We start from the raw sequence: 23,893 nt of genomic DNA on the forward strand, positions 1-23,893 counted from the left end.
TCCACTCTTTCAGCCTTTATCTCTGGTCTCGGTCAGGTTGATGATGCGGCTTCTGGGGCTGATGGCCTCCTGCATCCTACTGGTGCATCACGCCAGGTGGCGGATGCGGGCTCTGCAGTGGGACCTGAAGTTTTAGTGGGCCCAGCATCAGGGCAACCTGTCCGACCACGTCCTGATCTCGGAGGGCACTGCGAGACCGCTGCAGTGGTGGGTCACGGACCGCGATTGGGTCAGCGGCAGATGGCTCTCCCCACCCCAACCGGAGTACGTAGTTGTGACTGACGCGTACCTCCAGGGCTGGGGGGCCACATGGGAGAGGCGGAGATCAGAGGCCTCTGGTCTCCGGCGGAGGCCCGGCTCCACATCAACCTTTTGGAGTTGCAGGCGATTCGTCTAGCACTGAAGGCATTCCTCCCCTCTGTCCGGGGGAGTGTAGTGCAGGTGTTCACGGACAACACCACCGCCATTTGGTACTGCAACAAACAGGGTGGGGTGGGGTCGTGGACCCTTTGCCAGGAGGCTCTGCGCCTCTGGCAGTGGCTGGAACGCCAGGGCGTGACCCTGGTGGCTCAACACCTGGCAGGTTCTCTAAACACCAGGGCGGACGAGCTCAGCCGTCGGTGCATGATGGATCACGAATGGCGTCTGAACTCCGACGTGGCACAAGGCCTCTTTCAGCAATGGGGAGAGCCTTGTTTAGATCTATTCGCCACCGAAGAGAACGCGCAATGTCATCAGTTCTTCGCGTTGGAATTTCCAAGGCGGCACTCGCTCGGAGACTCTTTTCGTCGCGAGTGGAGTTGCGGTCTGTTGTACGCCTTTCCGCCTATACCACCTCTGCCCATAGTGCTGAAGAAGATCAAGCGCGACCGGGCCCAAGTCATCCTTAAGGCTCCGGACTGGGCATGAAGGTACTGGTATCCAGAGCTACTCATTATGTCATTCGATCCCCCGGTTCGTCTGCCTCTTCGGCAGGACCTTCTGTCGCAGCAGCAGCCGACGGTCCTCCACCCGAACCTGTCCAGTCTCCACCTCCATGCTTGGAGATTGAGCGATGACAGTAGAGGCCATTTGACTTGCCTCCTGAAGTCTGTAACGCCATTCTGGCAGCGAGGCGTCCCTCCACTAAGTCGGTATACGCCTGCAGGTGGAACAGATTTGTGGCATGGTGCACAGCAAAGTCTGTGGATCCTCTTGCTGCCCCTCTCTCTGAGGTTCTTCTGTTCCTTCTTTCTCTTGCCCAGCAGGGCTCTGCTCTGGGCACTATCAAGGGCTACCTTTCTGCCCTTTCAGCCTTTCTAAGGCTGCCTGATCAACCTTCTTTGTTCAAGTCCCCTATTGTAAATCGCTTTCTGAAGGTAATCACACACACGTTTCCTCCTGTTCCGTTTGTGATGCCTCAGTGGGACTTTAACCTTGTTCTTACATTTCTGATGTGCGCTCCCTTTGAGCCACTTCACAACTGTCCTCTCCGCCTTCTTACTCTGAAGACCGCTTTCCTGGTTGCCATCACCTCTGCCAGGAGAGTAAGTGAGCTCCAGGCCCTTTCTTGTACTCCTCCCTTCCTTTCTATCCATCCGGACAAGGTTGTATTGCGTACTAAGCCATCTTTCCTGCCCAAGGTTGTCACGGCATTCCACACCGGGCAGTCTATCACCTTGCCCACCTTCTTCTCGCCACCTCATCCCTCTAAAGAGGAAAAGCGGCTCCACCGTCTGGACCCAAAACGTGCGCTTTCATTCTATTTGGATCGCACACGCCAGTTCCGGGTGGATGACCAACTCTTTGTTGGTTACGTGGGCGCTAAGAAGGGGAAAGCGGTTGTGAGATGTTGGCCTGATGTGCAGTGTTCACTATTCTAGTGATCACTATATATCAGTCCAAACAACCCTTATTGATGATTGGTTGTAAGTCAACCTTATAGACCAGCTATCCTAGTAGCATGGATACGAGCAGTCTAAGGCTAAGACTCTAGAGGGCGTGTTAAGCCAGCTGTTTCACCATCACATTACCCCTTGAACACCCAGTGAAAGGACACCACACAAGTTGTTATGAAAATAAACAGTGTATTTATTTATAACAAGACTATCCTGGCTCTTTATGAGACAGGGAGCTAAGCACACAACAAAACTCTTATAAAAATACTTAAGTTAGCACAGTATATACAAATGCCCGAGGGGCACGGGAAACCATATACTCAAAAAGTGGAATGCGAAATTACTAGCAGGTAAGTACGGTACTAATAGGCTTTGGAATCGCTAGGACTTGACTATAGAATCGTTAGATTACTTCTAGGAGGCCCAGGGGACTCGGGTGCAGAGTGTGCACTCTCACGCGGGATGCGGGACAAAGTCTATGATAGCTAGTAAAGTTAAAGTTAGTGTTCACGGGCGAACCCGACCTGGTAGGAAGAAAACGACAGTGGATCCTGACCCTTGGATAGTTAGGCTATGCTGGGGCACCGAAATGCCGAAGTTACCTAGCCCAGGGGCTGCAGCTGCATAGGTCTCAAAAGACGTCGGGAATCCTCGTAGACGAACCAGGAGCCTGGAAGAAAGATGCTGGCAGGCGACCAGTGAAGAGAGTTCGAGTTGATCCAAGCCTGGATCTTGAAGATGGATGACACCTGAAAGCAGAGGGGACCAAGTTCGTGACTACTAGCCAGTAGTCGGGGGCACCAGGAGGGCACCGGAGGGTAGTCACCTCGACTAGGTGAGTGGGCGACGCTGTGCTCTGCAGATCTCACGGACCAGGAGGCGTTGTCAGCGACCAGGATGGAGGGGCGAGCTGTCCCACGATGGATGAAGCTGTCGGCGTCGAAGGACCCAGGATTGGGCAACAAAGCCTTGCTTAATTCAAGCCCACGCGGTGGACTCAAAATGGCGTCTTGAGTGGACCAGGAGGGTCCGGGGTGCTCCTCTTCTGGAAGGGAGCAAGAACCAGTCTGGAGCAACCAGACCAGCAGCAGTGATGTCGTCGGGCGTCGTTCAGGAGGCCACAAGCCAGCGGGCTAGTAGCCAAACAACGCGGTGAGCATCAAAAAGCAGAAGGGCCCCACGCCGATCGTGGAAATGCTGGGGGGCTGATCTTCGGTGCTGGAGCTGCTCAGGGTCGGGGCTTCTCGGACCCCAAAGCACTCGCCAGTAGATTACCCGGCGGGCTTGCTGTGAAGAAGTAGTGCAGTCTTGGCAATAGTCGGTCCCTTGAGGTCTCGTCGCACTCACGGTTCTCAGCTTGGCTGTAGAGGTGAGTAGAGGTCGGAGGTGCCAGGGAAGCCGGGTCTTGTCGAGCTGGGCAGTCGGATTCCGGAGGAAGGACTTGCAGCAGACCGCAGTGTTCTTAAGGTGGTGCCTGCGGATGCAGAGTGACTACTCCTTAGCCACAAGGGAGAATCTTGAAGAAGAAATCTTGATGTCCTTTCGTAGAAAGTCGTGTCTTGATTCCAAAGATGATCTAATTTGGAAGGGGGCCTGCTCCTACCTTTATCTTGGAAAAGGGGGCTGGCACGCGACTAAGTCCTGCCCTATGGGTGGGACCAGGAGGGGGGTGGTTACACCCCTCTCCTTTGGCGGGCTTTCCCCAGGCCAGGGGCTGGAGTGCCCCTGGAACTGGGTTCAGCCGGCCTATGCACAGTGAGCACCGGGGTGCCACTTGCAGTCACCTTCCTCTGTAGCCCTGCCTACCTGGAATACACAAAACCCTGTCTGGGACGGTGCTGGCACCGCCCCTGGCAGGAAACCCTTTGTCCTTGCCTCCTGCTCTGGGAGGACTCCCAGCAGCAGGAGGGCAGACTTGTGTCTCGGTGGCAGCATCTATTTTGTGGATGCTAAGGCTCTGTCTGACTTTAACCGGGGTTACAGGTTACATACATGTCGTGTCCCTCTAGAAGGGTGGAATGCTAACCCCGTCGCCAGAATTGGCGAGGGGTTAGTATTCCAATTCGTATGACACCTTACTCGACATGTTTTGATAAAGCGATACCAGAGTTGGCATATAACCGCGAGGATTATAATGCACTTAAGAGTATATGGTATGCGATATCATGGACACGGCTAAGGGATGGATCCCGAAAGCCGCAGACAGGCTCAGCTCATGCCAGAGCACCATCTCACACGATTCCAAGCACTCTGCCTTCAGGATTGTTAAGGCCTGCCATAGGAGTGACTGATAGGAGATCTGTGTGTCCATTTTAGGGTTAGATATAGGTATACTATATCTAAAGCAAAGGGTGATTACACCACCTTGCCCCAGCTGTCGTGCAGCCAGTTGTGTCAGTTTAGTTAGTCAGCCCAGGGGTGGCACAATACATGCTTCAGCCCCTGGGAGACTTCTGGGTGCACCTCAGCCCTGGGTACAGGGACTTAGAGAGGGCCCAGTGCCAATTCAGTACCTGAGTACAATTTGGATAGAGAGAACAGCTAGGCTGTGGGTCTGATTAGCAGGCCCACAGCCAGGGAAAGTCGTAAACCAGTGCAGCAAAAAGCAAAAATCTGGGTGATCATAGGATTGCAGACCCTACTCTCCTACAGCGGTGCACAAGAGGACCATCTCTCGGTGGATCATCTTGTGTATCCAGGCATTTTACTCCTTGGCCAAAAAGGAGCCCCCTGTTGGATTGCGGGCTCACTCCACCCGAGCCACGGCGAGTACAACTGCCCTGGGCCGGGGAGTGCCCTTGCAGGACATTTGCCAGGCGGCTACGTGGGCCTCGCTGCACACATTTGCAAGACACTACTGCCTGGACAGTCAAGTCCGGAGGGATGGCTTCTTTGGCCGTTCCGTCCACTAGGACTTTCTGGTGTGATTATTGGTTCGCAGACCCACTACCGGGGTTGATATTGCTGGGGTATCTATTCTAAGGTAAGGAATCTATTACTAACGTGTCTCTTTCAGATGCACAAGTTACTACTTGTGTAACGATATATCTGTAAGAGACATTAGTTAGTGATAGATTCCTTACCGACCCACCCATCCTCCCCGTTCTGCGAACCAATATCTAGGGTTAAGGTCATCCTCTTTCAAGGCCCTAGTTTCATTGGCACCAGTGTTGGTTTTTTACATGGCTCAGCGCTTCCGGCGCGGAAAAGCTGTGTCTAAGAACTGATGTCAGCACGCGGAGGCGGCGTCTAAGTACTCCAACGACGTCATCACGGCGCCCACGACGCCGACGACGGACGCGGAGCCGCAGATGACGCCTACTGACGCGCAAGGGTACTGCTACGCAAAAAATTCCGGATCCAGTCTGACGCCTGGGGATATTCTAAGGTAAGGAATGTATCACTAACTAATGTCTCTTACAGATATATCGTTACACAAGTAGTAACTTGTGCGTTACTGCACACATTCTCCAAGCACCACTGACTTGACTGTCTGGCCTGCAGGGAGGGTACTGCAGGAGTCCTTTGTTTGAGCCCACTCCTCACTCCCTCTAACTTTAGGGTGGTACTGCTTTGGCATCTATTTTTAACGGTGAGGAATCCCTGGAACGACGTTTCCATTGTTGGAATCTGGCTTTCGAAGTAGTGTACCAAAAAGAGATACACTTTGCAGAAAGTCCAGATGACCTTTTTTGGCTTACAGGTGCTTGCTTTAACAATCCCAAAATTTGTGGTAGTGTGGTCGAGCAGTTTAGGCTTATCAGATGGTAGTGTTGAGCATTTGTTGAACACAGAGCCAATAAATGAGACACACACTCAATAGGAAATCTGAGGCCTATTTAGAAAAATAACACTATTATATAGTAATATGGGGATCAGGTAAGTACTTTAGTTTATCGTTTTTACACAGTAAAACAGTTGAATTACTAAGCTGTCCGATTTGAAGCATGAGCCTCAAACGTGGTAATGTTATCCTATGGACAGGTATTTGCAAATGGTTATAAAGGGTACCCTGTAGGACTTCAGGTGCTATGTGAAGGGGGCAGGGGCAAGTTCCAAAGTACCACCAGCAGTTTGGGTTTACCTGCCCTGGTGTGTCTGGGTGCAGAGGTACTGTTCGCTATGGTAGCCTCGAGCGTGGTTAGCTGTCAAAGTTTAAAGGACCAAGTCCTGCATAACCCAGAAGGGGAGCTCAGCTTGTGGGGACTGCTAGGCATAGGGGACACAGGCAGAAGATGGGCACTCAGGCTATGGGGCTCCGGTGCAGAGGTGATGGCTGGTGGGCCACTTTAGCTTTGGAGGCTCATGGTTCTCGGTATACCTGCAGAGGGAGGAAAAGGAACACAGCAGGGCATCTTTGTGTGGAGCTCATCTCTCTCGAAGTCCCCCGACATGCAGGTAAGTCTTTATGGCGTTGGTGACCGACCAGGACACAAACAAGCCTTGGTTGGGTGCAAATATCCCAGTAGTCAGAGTATTTGTGCAGTGGGACTCCTGGATGGTCTAGCGTCTCGAAGCTTACCAGAGAGAGGGGGCAAACCTTCAAGAGCGTTGGGTACCTCCTCCTGTCACGCTGCTCATTTGGTGGGCTCAAAGGCCAACCGCACAGGTTACCGGACAGATGCTTTTGGTGCCCATAGATGCAAGAGAATGGCTCCTCCACCCCAAGATAGAAGCTCCTTGGTGGTTGAAGTTGCCAGACGGTCCGCCACAACTTTGGGAGAAGTTCAGCTTTTGGACGAGTGGTGTTGGTGCAATTGTCGAGGTTCCAGCAGCACGGCAGGGTTTGGCGCTAAGTAGTGGGAAAGTCCTCAGTACTCACGATGACTGCTCCTCTTTGTCCTTCCTTCAGTTCCCAGTAGACTAATCTGAGTTCCAGGTGTCAGAGGAACCCTATAATACTTAATTTAGAGGCGTTGAGGGGAGTATAGGGTAGTAGCCAATGGGTTACTTACCTCTGGGGTGGCTGCACCCCATATATGACCACTTCCTGGGTAGATTGGCCATACACGTGACCCAGAGTTGCTATTTTCACCAAATCCTTCTTTCATTTTCCACTTCAGGTAACCCACCTTAGGGATATGACTAGCATGTAAGTGAACTCGCCTTCTGAATACCTAATGTTCCCCCCTGCTCTGGTGCCAAATGGGCCCCAGGGCAGGTCTGGCGAGAAGCCTGGGCCGCATATCAAATGTGGCAAAGGCTTTAAGTCTCTAGCCATGATATGTTAAATTCGCTAGCCATCCTGTTGGAGGAAGTGTGATAATCTTCTTCCTGACAGGCATTGTTTCTGACTTCAGGGAACATGGGTTCTCATCTGCAGTGTCCAACAACTCGTCTGTGGTGGCAGGTTTGGAGATACAAGTCAGCCAGCACACTAAGTGACTAGTTGGATTCAGGGAGCATCTCTATATTTCCCTCTGGGTACAGGTCATAATAAATCTAGTACTGGTATCAGTACAGATTTATTAAGAGTAGGTGCTTGATATCAAACACCATTTATTTAATTGAAGCTATTATGTAGCTGGGTAACTCCTAATAACCAGTGCCCAGTACATATGATTTAGATGGCTTCCTGATCACTTGCAATGTTGTGGCAATGGAACTAGACATCACAAGGGCATATCTGCTTGTGCAGCTATGTCCTCGCATATAATATAATGCACCCTGCTTTGGGATTTAACTCAAAACAGAAATTTTGGCTCTGCTGCAGAAGAAGGAGGAATTATGAGTCCATGAAAGCAATCAGAATCTATGTCAAACCATAGGAGAGCAGAACGGTGGAAGGTGGGCCAGTGGACCTATACCCACACACAACTCCTGAGCCTTGAGAAGAACAAAAAGACCAGTCCAGCTGTTGAAGAAAGTGCTGCAGAAAAGGGTTAGCAAGATCTAGATGCAGACTATCCAGAGGAGGCCATAGACTCATACTCCTCAAGACCATTACCAGCAAATTACATTTGGATGTACAATGCAGTGATATAAAGTGCAGCAAATACCTTCAGGTGCGTTTGAAAATAGGAGCATAAAGTCATGGTTCCCTCTGGAAACCGTGACACCTGCATAGAGGAGAAACCTCTACCAGCCCATGCTGCCTAGCCTCATAGATAAGGGAAGAGAGGGCTTCAAAAGCTGGCCTCATCCAAAACGGTTTCGCCTAGAGTGCAGAAAGAATGCGAACACTACCCACAGGTTTCAGCTTGTATCAAGAACAATACCTTGGCGGACTCCATCGTTCTCTCTATTTCTAGGAAGAGATCTTTTGCACCTATGTCTACAGGCCCACCACCAGAAAAAGATGGAGAGAGAATTGAGCCCTTTGTTTATTGATGCCCTCTCTGGCGTCCTGTTGAGTACCTGGTTCATACTCAATGCAGGGGCTCCGGTGAATAGGACAGTCGTTTGCCTCCTCGCCCCGGGGATCAAACTTCCTCACCCAACACCCTACCCCGGCGAGCGTGATGGTCCAAGCCTAAACTTCCTAAGGCGCATTCCCTACCGCTCTCCTGGACAGGGAATTCAAGAGGTAGGACTCTTGGGGAAGATGTTTTCTTTTGTGAAGACAGTATGCCTTTAGGGCCATTATTCCCACACTCTGTGGGATATGATTGCACAAGTGCTGCCACAGGTCCCGGAGGAGGCCCTGGCCATCCTCTCCCAGGCTGCTGCCGGCGGGAGAGACGCAGCAAAGTTCAAAAGTTTTTGGATTGGACACAACTGACTCACTGGGCATAGTTGTTTCATCGACAGTGGCCCTGAGAAGCCTCGCCTGGCTGAAGACAACTGGATTTTCGGGGATGTCCAAGTGTAGACCAGGCCGATTCAGCACTGGAATACTTTAGGGACTCACTGGCTATGGATAAGTCCTTTGTCCGCTTTGCACCCCCACGTCGCTCCCAATCTGCTTTTCACTCCTTTTGTGGCTACAGAAGGGGATTCCAACCACGCCAATTTCCTCCTAGCCACTGAGCCGCGCTTGTACCCCAGCCTCTGCGTGGACAAGTGTGCAATGCCCACAGATCTAGAGGGTCAGGTAGCCAGCGCTCTGGCCATCCAGGTGTGCTAGTCTTCCCCTATCTCGTCCACAGGCTGTAGAAGGCGGGCTCACCCCAGGTTGTCATTTTCCACCTCCAGACTACGGCGAACTTCCTGCACACCTTACTCCCTCTCAGACGCTCCCTTTCATCAGAGCTATTCTGGACAAAGTGCAGTTTCGGGCGTATCCTTTTGAGAAGGCGAGTCCTGGATATTCAGGCTATGATGCAGATTTTTATGCCCCTATACTGGATTTCTGTGAGGAAGACCTGGAGGTTGTTGGGACTCATGACTTTCTGCATCCTGCTTGTGACACATGCCTGATGGCATATACAGGCTCTGCAGTGGGGATTGAGGTTTCAATGGGCACAACATCAGGGGAACTTCTCTGTCATGGTCCAGATCCCAGAGGGAACTGTAAAAGACTGCAGTGGTGGCATACAAACCGCGATTGGGCCTGCAGCCGACCCTTCTTGGTATACCCAACCAGAGCTGATGATCGTGACGGATGCGTCACTCCTGGGAAGGGGTGGCCATCTGTGAGACGTGAGCATTAGAGGTCTCTGGCCCCGGCGGAATATGGACCCCATATCAACCTACTGGAGCTCTGTGTGATCTAACTGGCTTTAAAAGCCTTGCTACCCTCCATCAAGCGAAGGCTAGTACAGGTGTTCAGACACCGCCATGTGGTCCAACATACATAACGGGATGGGGGTCGAGGACCATCATCAAGAGGCCCTGCGCCTCTGGACATGGCTGGAACAAAAGGGCATGCCCCTGCTGGGTCCACACTGGCAGGTTCCCTCATCATCAGAATGGACAAACTCAGCCGTCGATTCTTAATGGATCATGAATGGCGCCTCCATCCGGACGAGGCGCAAGGTCTCTTTCAGCAGTGGGGAGAGCCTTAGTTAGATCTGTTCGCCTCTGCCGAGAACACGCAATGTCGGCAGTTTTTCGTACTGGAGTTTCCAAGGCAGCTCTCGCTCAAAGACTCTTTTCGTCCCTAATGTACCTCATGCCTCCTGTATGCCTTTCTTCCCATACCACTTCTGCCAAGAGTTCTCAAGAAGATGTGAAGTGACTGGGCCCAAGACATCCTTGTGGCTCCATACTGTGCATGGAGTTTGGCATCCCGATCTACTGAGCATGGCAATCGATCCTCCAATCATGGTGCTCCTTCGAGAGGATCTTCTGTCAACAGCCACAGGGAAAGGTCCTCCACCTGAACCAGTCCACTCTCAGCCTTCTTGCGTGGAGGTTGACTGGCAGCAATTGACAGCTTTTGACATTCCTGCTGAAGTCTGTAATGTCATTTTAGCGGCCAGGTGGCTCTCCACCAGGAATGTATACGCCTGCTGTTGGAAAATATTTGTGGCATGATGTGCAGAAAAGTCCATTGATACCCTTTGTACTCCCCTTTCTGAAGTCTTACTCTTTATTCTTTCCCTTGCCCAGCAGGGATCTCTACTCTGGGCACCCTTAAGGGGGTAACTCTCTGCTCTGTCTACCTTCTTGCACCTGCCTGACCAACCCTCCTTGTTTAAATCTCCTGTTGTACATAGGTTTGTGAAGGGTCCCATCCATCTCTTTCCCCCTTTGCCGTTCATTATGCCTCAGTGGGACCTTAATTTAGTTCTCACTTTTTTATGTGTGCTGCTTTCGAGCCTTTTCCACAACTGTTCCCTCTAGCTTTTGACTCTAAAACAGCCTTTCTGCTGGTAATTACATCTGCCCGTAGAGTGAGTGAGCTGCATGCCTGGTCATCTAAGTGGCCTTACTACTCAGTCTGTCCTGACAAAATTATATTTTGCAGAAACGCCTCCTTTCTACCTAAAATGGTCACTATTTCCATCTATGCCCAAAAAGAGCATTGTTGTTTTAATTTGATTGCACACGTGAGTTCCGGGCGGATGACCACCTCTTCGTGGTGTTTGTTGGTGAGAAGAAGGGTCGGGCGGTGCAGAAGCGAACTATCGCTTGCTAGGTCATGCTCTGCATCAAAATCTTCTACGCACTGGCCAAGAAGCAACCTTCTGAAGTCTTGCGAGCTGGTTCCACCAGAGCTAAAGCTGCCACCACTGCATTCGTACATGTAGCTCTGATCCTAGACGGCTGCCAGACAGCAACGTGGGCTTCCCTGCACACATTCACCAAACACTACTGTCTGGACAGTCAGGTCTCGTGGATGGGCACTTCACCCGTTCAAACCTGCAGGATTTTCTTGTGTGAAATTGGTCTGCAGACCCACCGCCAGGGGATGGTATTTCTTGGGTATCTATTCAAAGGTAAGGAATATGTGGTTAGAAGTCTATCAGATGAACAAGTTATGTACCTTCGATAACGCCTTCTCTGCTGGAGACTGTGTTGCCTCAGATTCCTTACCGGCCCACCCATCCTCCCTGCTCAGCAGACACATTTCTAGGGTCATGGCTGATCCCTTTCAGGGCACTAGTTTATCCACACCCGTGCAGGTGTTCTTCATGGCTGAGCTTCTGGCGTGAAAAGTCTTGAAAAGTAACTGACTTCAGCGCTCTGAGGTGGCATGTCACATCTGGTGCCGATAACGTGTGCTGAGCAAATCGACACCACTAACTGGCATGCAGGAGTACTGCTCATGAAAAATCTTCTGGATCCGTTTTGTTGGATGGGAAAATTTAAAGGTAAGGAATTTACGGCTAGATATAGACTCTACCAGATAAGGCATTGCCGAAGGTAAGTAACTTGTTCAACAGCATCACGTTTTGAAGTAAGCCTGTCGACTCACTCGAGGTAGGTTGTATGATCAGGAACAATGTGCAGGATGCATGAACGGTAGAGTAGCTATGTGATTTTCTTACAAGTGAGTGGTGATATCACAATTAGACTGTCATAGGAAAATTAAAGATATGTGTATACTATTATTGCAGGCTTCCATGTATTATAAAGGGTTTTGTTAAGTTGGTGCTGTTTTTGGTGGAAGGTGTATTAGCAGCCATTAGTCTTAATTGTTCCCTCATTTTCCCTAATATTGCAGGATGTGACTGACTTGTTTGGTACAGATTTGCCTGTGGAAGGAGGAAAAGGAGGAGATTTTTCTTGGCGCGATGGACCTCTCCTTGCAGCATTGAAGCATGGACATTGGATTGTTCTAGATGAAGTGAGTGTTTTCCAATTACACAGGTTTCATTGTAGCAGACTTAGTGAATGTAAACAACCCTTTTTTGGAGCCCTTTCTTTGTTATGCACTTAGGGAAACATAGTTGTTTCAAAAGTGCCTGTATTAAACTGACGTTACCTGGCAAGTTATCTTAACAAATGTTATTCCCATTTGAAGTTTTAAGTATTACTTGGATGAAATGTCAAGTTTTTACTGTTTTGGTTTAGAGGTTATCCCTCAAGAGTGTGAATGTTTCCGTTGGGCATTTGTTTAGGAATCATGTACCTGATTCAGAAAATCGTCTAGATTATACTGGACTTTGTTTTTGTGTTGTTTTTTTGGTAGATCATTACTATTACTGTTGTAATAGTTAAACACACCTTTTTTTGTTCTTAATAATAATTGTATTTTTAGACGAAAAAAATCCAGCCTTATAAATGGCTTTAAATCTTCAGAAGTAATGTTGAATATGTTGGAGGCTCGCTCTTTATATAGTATGCCAAAAAGAGGTGTACTGTGCAAAGAGTCCAGGTATTCCTTTGAGTAGACAGGTTCTTGCTCTAGTGATCCCAATATGCTCTTTTAAGAGGTAGTGTGGTCAAGGAGCAGTAGGCTTAACAGGGAGGAGTGTTAGGCTTTTGCTAATACACACACAGTCAATAAATGATGCACACAACTTAGTTGGGAGATCCACACCAATTTATAAAAATAACAGGTATTTAAAAAATATATATATGTGTACTGGAATAAATTCGATCAGGTAAGTATGTTTTGAAATGGAAATACTTTTTGTTTTCTGAAGTTGACACTTAGTGCAGTTTTCAGAGGAGGACATGTTCTCCTATGGAGGTAAAACAAATACTGCATACAGTTACTTCACAGCGACTTATAGGACCAATTTCCAGGAATAAAGGAGAGTTTAAGGGCAAGGTCTAAGGCAGCACCAAGAGGTCACACCGGGCAGCACTGGGGCGGCCAGGTGCAGAGGTGCAGTACAGCTTCAGGCACCGAATGTTAATCATTGGGGATCGGTTCGGTTGGAAAGAGGCTGCAGGTGCAGACTGGTAAGCCAGTCTGTCTGGACCAACAAGCAAGGTCAGGTTTCACGATGTTGGGGACGTGGGGACACCTGTCCACTTCCGCCAGGGGTGACAGGTGCAGTGGTGTTTTGGGGCATCTGGTTTTTCACAGCTGAGTCACTCGCAGTCGGGGAGGGGGGATGGTTGGCTGCACACACAGGCTGCAGGTGACGTCGAGGGGTCCCATTCTAACCCCGGTCATTCCAAGGTAGGTTTTTCTGAAGGGCTGGGGGACCACGCTGGCACAGTTGGGCCAATTTCAACTCTGGCTATTAGCAATGGGTGCAGTGGTGCTAGCTGATGTCGGGTTTACCCGTACCGGAGTACTTACAGGTCTTTCTTTGGCACCTGCACAGTGCAGGGGAACAACCCTGCTGCCCCATGTGAGTTCCCGAGTCTTGACAGAAGTGCTGGCAGTCTTCCCAGGATTTTGTAGGCACAGCAGCTTGCATGGTGAGTTGACTTTGGTGCAATTGGCGGGAGCAGCGAACAGGCTGGGAGAGTCGGTGCTAAGTCAGTTGCTTCTTCCACAGTTCTTGATTTTCACTGCTCTTTGGTTTTTCTTCTTCTTTTAGGTCAGCAGCATCTGATTTCCTGGTGCTAGGGGCTCTCCTAAATACGAATTTTAGGGGCGTTAGGGGAGGGTAGGGTAGTAGCCGTTGTCCTACATACCCCTGGGGTCACTACGCCCACGATATGACAAATGTTTGTGGGAAGTGGGGATGACCCTTTTCCAGAGTTCCTAAGTTTGCCATCACAAAGATGGCAGACTAATGATTTTCATATTCACGTCAGGTAGTCCACCTTAGGGGTGGGACTAACCTGAATTGAATTCGCCTCCGACTACTAATTTTCCCTACTATCTACGCGCCAAATGGGCCGTGGACATGGAGGTTGGGTCTACATCCTCTACTGTGAGGAAAGCCAGATATGCATACAAAAAGCGGTGGGCTCTTTGAAGCTCCTTGCCTTTGAATGCTAATTCACAGGTCATCCTGTGGGAAGGGGTGTAAACCCCTCTACCTGAGCAGGCTTTGCTCCTGACCTCCTGAGAGCAAATTACCTCACAGATGGCGGTCAGAAACCCATCTGTGATCGCAGGCTGACCAAGACCAGTCAGTCAGCACATTAGTAGTTGGTAAGTTTTCAGGGGGCACCTCTAAGGTGCCCTCTGGGTGCATGTATTAATAAATATATCACTGGAATCAGTGTTGGCTTATTAAAACGAGATGTTTAATACCAAACCTCTTTGGTTTCAGTAAAGCCATAATGTAGAGGGGTACTCGTTTTCACCAGTGTCCATCACATATACTTAAAATTGCTTCCCTGGTCACTTGTACTGGCAGGAATTGAACTGGTCCACAAAGGGGCATATCTGCTCATGCAGATATGTTCACACATGCAGTATAGGGCACCCTGCCCTGGGCCTCCTTTAGGGGTAACTTACATATACTGTATGCAGTGTCTGTAGGCATGGCACACAGGGCTGTGTCCCATGTTGTGTTTTCACTTTTGTGTGCACCAAGACACGTAGCAACAATCTGTATGTGTTTGGTGAGGGGCCTCTTAGGGTGGCACAATACATGCTGCATCCCGCTGCCGACCGGCGCTGCCGACCGGCGGAGATGTCTGACTCCTGAGCCCTGAGGCGGACGGGAAAACACACGGGAAAACACACGCCGTGCACACACATCAACCTGCCAGAAGGCGGTGCAGTAGCGGTGTTCTTTCTTTCTTTCTGTCTAGACTGACAAATGCCTCACTTTGCACCACTTTGCTGACAACATCTAAGTACTGGCTGAGCAGAATCTACAAGAAGGTATTTATCGACACTGATCGCCTGTACACATTTCCCTTTTCCTTTGTTCAAAATGGCTGTGGCCATAAAACTGTAGCAATAAATCCCCTCCTGTATCTACGAGGCCCACGAGGCTCCCCGGTCTGACTCCTCCACACAAGACCACCAAAATAGAGATAAGACTCCTTCCCAGCAAGATAGGAACTGGGCTTGCTCAAACAGAAACTAGAATCTGAATCTGACCTTCCCTGTGCCTAAAGCAACAGCAACTAACAGAGGACTATCGTATCTATCTCCCCTATTTTGGCGGCCATTTTGGAGTGGTCTCACCCTCTCTCTCTTAGGTGGCCATCATGGACTAGTCTTTCTCAATATATGAACATACCCTAAGAACTGGCCTCTTTAGACTAATCTCAACTACCGAGTGTCTGCCGTTTATTGCAGTATTGTACTTCTACGTGTACTTAATGCACTGACCGCTACCTCATATATTTCTGGCTGCTCACTAGTGTCATTTTTGACTCATGCTGCGTTTGTTTGCACATGTATTCTGTATATGTATTTTGGCCTGGTATATCATTAATATTATACTTCTATGTGTATTCTGCACCCTTTGCACTTTCTATTTAGTATTGCACCGATAGCTACCTCATATTTTTATATCTCCATTTCACTCTGTGCACACCTGTATTTTGGTCCAGTGTATCACTAGTATTACACTTCTAGACTGTACACTGTTATAAGCTGCACCCTTTTTACCTCTATTTCTGTATCGCACCGACTGCTACCTCATACTTTTATTATTACTATTTTTGTTTTCATTTTTATTTTTATTTTATTTTATTTTTTATATATCTTTCTTTCTCTTTTTCTTTGTTGTATGCTGCACCCATTCCACTTTATTCCTTGGACTGCACCAATTACTACCTCCTATATTTTGATATTTTGGTATTATGATTATGTTGACTGCTCAATAGTATCACTTTTGGCTCCATGTAACTTACTGTTTGCATCTGTTTTTTGCACACGTGTACCACTTTAGTTCATCCTCGCCATCCCAACATGGATCCCATCGGTAAGCACACATATAAAATAAACTACCCACCCACACTCACCAAAAAAGCCGCTAAACGCTATAAACACAACTTCCTAAGATCCCACCCTGAAACCCCCTTTACTGACACCTACTTCTCACCGGTCAATGGATCCCTGAACACTGATATCATCTTCCACACCACACGCAGAGCTCAATGGAGAAAAACGTTCCACACATTACTCAGTCTCCACCACCAGGAAATCCGCTCATGGCCTAACTCTCTCCATCACACCATCACAACTCTTCCCAGGTAGAGCCACCATTACTATTTACAATAACGGGATGGTCCTATCTCAATCCACAGACAGGAACTTGGAACTACTAGACAACCTGTTCCCCACTTTCAAAGATCACCTCTCCAATCCGCGGTCAGACACTCACATTTCCCTCAGTCCCACCACCCCTGACTTCACAGCTCCCACCACACACAACCCTTCTAACTTAGCACAGCACCAGGTAGCTACTACACACTCAGCATTCAGTGACACACCTACCACCCCAGACTACTCAGCTCTCACCCACAACCCCTCTCTCCCAGTTCAGCGCCAGGTAACAACCACTCACGCCTCAAACACAGACACAGATCCTTCCCCCTCTTACAACACTCGCACCCCCACCCCTCCTTCCGGACCTAGGACCTCCACACATACCATTATCACTCCTCTCTCCCAGAACATCACAGCCAACATTAACACATCTAACCTAGTTCCGCACCAAAACGACACGCACAAAGACAAATCCCACCCTCTATCCGCCCCCCATTCTCAGTCCCAACCTCCCTCTAACTACGCAGAACACACCTCTTCTCTTAACCTAACTCCCCCCTCCCCCCCCCACAACAGGACCATCTCCAATCCCATTTCCCCACCCCCATTATCCTTCCTACACACCCAACTCCACTATCATACACCCATCCTCCACTTTGATCTCTCCGCCTACCAACAACGCCCACACTCACGCCCACACTCATACCACCAACCCACTCCCTACCTCATCCACACCTAACCCGCCCAAACACTCTCCCCCTCCTAATACCATCTTGTACACTAACATAACGGAGTCCTGCACCAACACCAGCCCACTACCCCACCTGCACGACATCTCCCTGGTCAGTCATCCACCTTCGACCTCCACCCCCACCTCCATCACCTACCCCACATTGGACTTGATTATGGCCACCCTCATCCAGATCAAAGGAGACATACACAGCATCAAAGAACTACTCTCCACACACCCCATACACCCCTCACTCACCTCCACCCCAAACATGTCCCCTACCCTACCGGTTGACCCTCTCACTCAGCACTCCACACACCGGACTTCAATGCCTGTTCGTAATCGCAACAACCTCCCCCGTCGCCCCTGCAACCCCTCACTCACCTCCACCTCCCAACGTGTCCCCCACCTCTTTGGTTAATTCTCTCACTCAACACTCCCCACACTGGACTTCAATCCCTGCTAGCAATCGCAACAACCGACCTCGTCGCCCCTGCAACCCTCTTTCGGACCTCGACACACTCACTCTCCTCCGTGCGTATGACCCAACCCCCCAAAATCACACATCCACCACACACCTCACCATTCCCACGATACACTCAAATGCCCTTAGACCCCCCACACTAAACAGCAGAATCTCTAACCCCAATAACCTTAGAAATTTACCTCTCTCTCTAGAACCCTCTACCGCCCTCAACACACCCCGTCTCAAATGCACTCTCCTTAACTGCAGATCGGCCTCGAAACATTCCGCCGCCATCGCTGATCTCCTCTTATCGCTGGACCTTGACCTAATCATTCTGACTGAAACATGGCTAACTGAAGCCTCATCACCTATAATGGACATTCTGGTTCCACCTAATTACCACATAATTAGACTTGACCGGCCAGGCAAAATAGGTGGTGGAATCGCATGCATCTACAGGAACAACCTCTCCGTTCTGAAAGGCAAGTCCACCTCCATATCATCCCCAACATCCTGTGAATACATCTGCCTCGACATTATCAGTGGGGACAAACCGATATGCTCTCTACACAGCATTTACCACCCACCCAGAGACAACCTCACCTTTTCTCAACAAATCATGGATATGATCTCAACCAACTTCGGGACGGCAGCTCACCCAAATATACCTTGGCGACTTCAACCTCCACTGGAACGATCGCAATGACGCGGTGGTAAATAGTCTTAAAAGTTTCCTCAATGCCCTTGACGTCACCCAAATATGCAACAGCCCGACCCACGAGAAAGGCTCTATCCTCGACCTTATCATCTCCAAAGAGGACTCTATCCAACTCAAGTCTATCCAACCTTGTGACTGGTCAGATCATCATATTGTCACATTCTTCATCAATGTAAAAGTTAAATCTAACCCGGCTCAATCCTCCAAGCCCAAAGTCTGGAAAAGAGACCTGAAAAAACTCAACCCAAGCTCTCTGCCTCCTAACAGCTGCAATCTCCTACTACCACCGCCCGGCGCTAAGGACGTTCAATCACTGACTGACCACTTCCTCAATGCTATGACCTCAATAATAAATGAGGCGGCACCTATGCAGTTAAAAAGAGTCAACTAAAATCTCCAACCCATGGTATGACGGAAGTCTCAATGAGGATAGACGAGACATGCGAATGGCAGAACGCACCTGGAGATCAGCGCCCTCTTCACTGCACTTAAAAACTCTGAAGAAAAAGAGAAACGCCTATTTCAGGAAAATAAAACGCTCAAAACTAGACTTCTTCAGCCTCCAGCTCGACCAAGCAAAAAACCGTCTGAGAAAACTGTTTGAGCTAATCAAAACACAATCCAAGGAACAACCCCAACCACTCAGCACTGTGCGCGAAGCTCCCTCCTGTGAAGACTTCTCCGCTTTCTTTATACAAAAAACTGACAACATAAAGAGCGATCTCCTCACGGACGCAAGCCTCTACTCCAAACCTCACTGCATAGCACCCATTGAACCAAATGACAATGCTACATGGTCATCCTTTGGCACATACTCTGAAGAGGAAATTGGCAAACTGCTCAGCACCTTGAAACCATCCAATCACCTCACAGACCCCCTTCCTGCTAACGCTGTAAAAGACTTTGCCCCTTTGCTTCTCCCACTCTGGACTAGAATTATCAACGGCTCACTTCAACAAGGAACCATACCTGACTCCCTCAAAGTTGGACAAGTCACACCTTTACTAAAGAAACCTACAGCCGTCCCATCACTAATATCCCCACTCTTGCCAAACTGCTGGAAAAATGCGTACAACTACAGTTGAATAAACACATTGAACAATTTGATCTCCTCAATCCTCATCAATCAGGCTTCCGAGCAGGACACAGTACAGAAACTGCTATGACTCACATAATTGACGACGCACTTCAAATGCTAGACCAAAGCGACACCTGCCTCCTCATCCTTCTTGATCTCTCTTCAGCATTCGACACTGTTAAACATGAGAACTTACTCGAACTACTAAGCACAAGAATGGGTTTATCTGGAACTGTTCTCAAGTGGTTCACTTCCTTTCTCCACAACAGGTCGCAGAAATTCAAGAGCAACAACCTGATGTCCTCGCCAATACCTGTAACGCTGGGCGTCCCCCAAGGATCCTCACTATCCCCAACTCTGTTCAACCTTGTGATGGAACCTCTCACCACCTTGCTACAAGCATCCAACTTACACTTTCACATGTACGCCGATGACACCCAACTATATCTCAAATTACAATCCCCCAAAGACATTTTGCTCCTGAACTCAACGATCAGAAGCACCGAATCCTGGCTGGCCGAAAATCATCTCAAACTCAATGCTCTGAAAACAGAGTTCCTTCTGATCTCATCTCCAGCGAAGATCTCCACCACTCAAAGTTGGCTCAAACACCTAACGGCACTTAATGTCCAACCCACCATTGTGGATTCAGCAAAATCTCTAGGCATAACCCTCGACACCAATGTCAACATGCAGCAACACATCAAGGCAACTAAAGGAGCGAATTTCCAAATCAATACCCTGAGGAAACTTAAACCTTTCCTCCCAGCCAATGACTTCCAAACCGCAGTACAAGCACTAGTCATCCCTCGAATAGAATATGGCAGCGTCGCCCTCTGCGGACTCCCGCTAACTACTACCGCACCCCTAAGAGCTTCTCTAAACGCTGCAGCGAGGCTCATAACTGGGTCAAAAAAGCACTCTCATATTTCCCCTGACTTGAAATCCCTGAACTGGCTGCCTTTTGAAGCCAGAATACATCTGAAAATCGCCTGCATGACTCACAAGGCGGTACACCTGAACTCTCCCGGCTACCTCACTCAGAAGTTGACAATCTCTGGCGGCGCTAGAAACACTAGAGGCACAAACAATCTTCTGCTGAAACCCCGTAGATTCCGGAAGGAAAAAACATATAAACGCTCCTTCTCAGGAATGGCACCCAGAATCTGGAACTCACTCCCCCCCCCCCGAAACTAGGCTCATCTCTTCCACTGCACTCTTTAAGAAAGAAGTAAAAGCTATCCTCATGGCAAAATACACCTGAACTTTTAAATAGGTCTCCTTAAGAATAGGCACCGATCTGTATTACTTGTTTGACCCCGCTGCATACTTGCATTACTTGTATTATTAATTTACTGATTTACATGATTGGCTTTGCCCTCACTTATTTGTACTGTATGCTCCTCTGACTTAATTGTTTTGACTATGTTCCCTCATGTACCCCTTCTGTGTAAAGCGCATTGATATCTGCAAAGATCTTGTCCGCGCTATATAAAACTTTCAAAATAAATAAAAATAAATCCCCCAGGGACTCTTTGGTACCCATGCCATAGGTACCTCAGGTACCATTTACTTGGGACTTACAGAGGTGAATAGGTCTTGCCAATTGGGGGAACAGTTGTACAGTTTTGGGAAAGAGATCTGGAACTGGGGACCTAGTTAGCAGGGTCCCAGTGCACTACCAGTCACAATTGCATCAAATACCAGGACCAGGCAAAAAGTGGGGATGACCATGTCAAAATGGTGCACTTTCCTACACAACCTCCACCCCCTCCCTGGGAAACAAAAGAGAATGAAATTAACCTTTCGAAGAGAGTCTTCATCTAAGTAGAAAAACCTAGAAAGGCCATCTGCACTGTCATGGTCAATCCCAGGTCTGTGCTCCACTGTAAAGTCCATTTGTTGTAGGGAAATGTTCCACCTCAACAGGTTAGATGTTTTCGCCTTTCATTTACATCAGTTATTTGAGAGTCCTGTGGTCAGTTTGAACAAGGAACTGAGAACCAAACCGGTATGGTGTGAGAAAATTGAGTTATGTTGCAGTACCCCCCACTTTTTGCCAGATGTTTGATGCAACTTTGACTGCCAAGTACTGAGTCCCTGCTGTGCAGGTTCCCAGTACCAGTGTTCTTTTACTCACAACAAATCCCCAGTTGGCACGTCTGCCAAGTCCCTGTAAGTCCTTAGTAAGTGGCACCCTGGGTACCTAGGGCCTGGAAGCTGAAGAGGGTCCCCTGGGACCCCCTCACTAGGACCATGCCACTGCCCTTGCAGCTTGCATTCCCCTGTGAGGTGAAAAATGAAAGTCAACATAGCATCCTGCCTGGGTGCCATGCCAGCGAGCACTGCCTGAAGGGATAGGTAAGTCACCCCTCTAGCAGCCCTTACAGCCCAAAGGCATGGACCACTGTACCACAGGTGAGGGCATTTCTGCATGAGTAGATATGTCCCTACCAAGCTTAAGTCAATTCTTAAATATTGTAAGTGTCAGGGAAGCCGTGAGGAGTACATGGGCTGAAAACTTTACAACTCGAGTTCCCCAGCATCATGATGGCTTCACTGAAACCAGGAGTGTTTGGTACCCAACAACTCCTTGTAATAAATCCACACTGATGCCAGTGAGAGATTTATTAAACCATGTACTCGGAGGACTAAACAGAGCTGCATATGCTACCACCCCTGTTCACTGATCTAATTTCCTTTCTTTCCAAACCTTTTGATGTAGACCTGGAGCTCTCTTCCCAACTTTATTTGTCTCATTACGAATTCCAAATTTACCTCCGATAGTGAGCCAGGGACGTAAATGTAAATGTAAATTGATACTTGTATAGCGCACTACTCACCCGCAAGGGTCTCAAGGCGCTTGTACGAATACCGCTGTGGAACCCATCCTGGCTTTCCCTGTGAGGTGTCCACTCCTGGGCACCCCCAAGGTGGAGGCCAGGCATCCTTAGCGTTGTGGGGGCCGTTGTGGAGATTAAGCAAGCTATTGCCCAGAGTTGCAGAGTGGGACTCCATGATTGGAATAGGCACCGAGGCGAGAATTATCAGGTCCGTGGAATTTTTTAGCCCAAGACCCGCCGAGGCGGGGAATTGAGCCCTGGTCCCGGGCTAGACCTCTGCATCAGGGTCTGCCGCTCTAACCATTGAGCCACACTTCTCCACGAAAATGACAGAATTAAAGTCAAGCAGCGACTGCTGGAAGCACATGTCAGTCACAGACCCACGCAATGTGCGTCTTTGATACTTGGTCTCTGGTTCCAACTCAGTCATGCAATGAATGTGCTCTCATGCACCCAAAAGCAATGCAGGCATAGGACACCAAAACTGTGCATCACCGTACCTAAGAGCAGGTTGCGATCATCGCTATACTGGGATTTGCAAAATGCCAGTGGGCTAGATATGCCTCCACAGATTTAGCTGGGCTCGCTATCAATAGAAGACAGTGCCTATTTTGCTGTAGTTGTGCAACGTGCCACAGAAGAGCTAGATTTACAGTTGCCTACTGTGAATACCAAGACTTCCTAAGAGATCCTTCAACCAGATTCTACCTATTTTGAGCAAATATTGCCATTCAAGGAGGCCCTCATTAACACCCTCATGGACACCTGGTCTAAGCTGTCCTTCGGCCTAACTGGTCAAATGACTTTGGCTAGGCATCATGGACTAGCACCTGTTGATCCTGTTTTTTGTTTTGATAAGCATTCTACGCCTAAAAGCATGGTGGTACAAGTGTTGACAACTAAAGCCACTTCTAATGCTTTTCGGACAAATCTTCTGGCTAGAGGGTCAAAACCTATGGATGCGTTTGGAAAGAGAATGTTCTCTTTGGCTAGTGAACACAGTGTGGTTTCTAGGCTGGTGCGCACATGCTGTATGGGATGTGGCTAGTGAGACCTTGCTGGCCGTCACCTAAGAGCTTTGATGTCTTAAATGATACATGGTCTCCTGGATGCAGCAAAGTATGTATTAAGTGCAGACGTTGACACCACAGACCGTATAGACATAGGTATTGGCACTGTACACCTGGGTGACATAATCCAGGTTTTCAGGAAATATCCACTCATTCTTGAAAGGCATGCCCTTTGACTCCAGATTGCCTGTCTAGAATGGAAAGATGATTCCGCGCTAAGCAATTCCACCAGTAATTGAAGTTATTTTTAGAGATTATTGCAAGGATATTGTTTACATATAAGGCTAGTCTTCCGAACCTGTGCAGCAATAGCTATCTCTGTCCTTGCAGGGGTCATGGCAGTGACTGAGGCCATTCGCACCAGCAGATACAATTATCCTCCAACTGTTCCTTCCCTGGTGCACCAGCTCCTAAATCGCTTTATCTTGCCTCATATGCCCATACTCAGTGGGAAGAAGGTACATATGACAGTTCCTCCCTGGCTTATCAGACCAGTAGGTCTTGCAAATCATCCTGCCTTTTATTGCTTATCTGTCCTGGTTTCCACCTTATGAGAGCGATTCTCAGTGGACTGTTCTGCAGGGATTCAACTTTCTACTGGCCACGGGTGTTTGCTTTGGTGAGAGTATAAGGGTGCTGTTCTTGCTACTTCCTCGTACTAAAGAAGGGCAGAGGCCTTAGGCCTATACTGGACTTCT

The 23,893-nt window shown here is 48.8% G+C and overlaps 1 protein-coding gene across 1 annotated transcript in view; it reads left to right on the top strand.

The window, feature by feature from the left end:
- MDN1 (midasin AAA ATPase 1) overlaps positions 1-23,893 on the top strand; it is a 2,221,312-nt gene that overhangs the window by 773,765 nt on the left and 1,423,654 nt on the right. Inside the window, exon 37 of the mRNA XM_078648266.1 lies at positions 11,929-12,051. Coding sequence (XP_078504392.1) covers positions 11,929-12,051 — 123 coding nt within the window. The remainder of the gene's footprint in view (positions 1-11,928; positions 12,052-23,893) is intronic.

The sequence above is a fragment of the Lissotriton helveticus genome, chromosome 6 (assembly GCF_964261635.1).
Source record: "Lissotriton helveticus chromosome 6, aLisHel1.1, whole genome shotgun sequence".
NCBI classification, from domain to species: domain Eukaryota; kingdom Metazoa; phylum Chordata; class Amphibia; order Caudata; family Salamandridae; genus Lissotriton; species Lissotriton helveticus.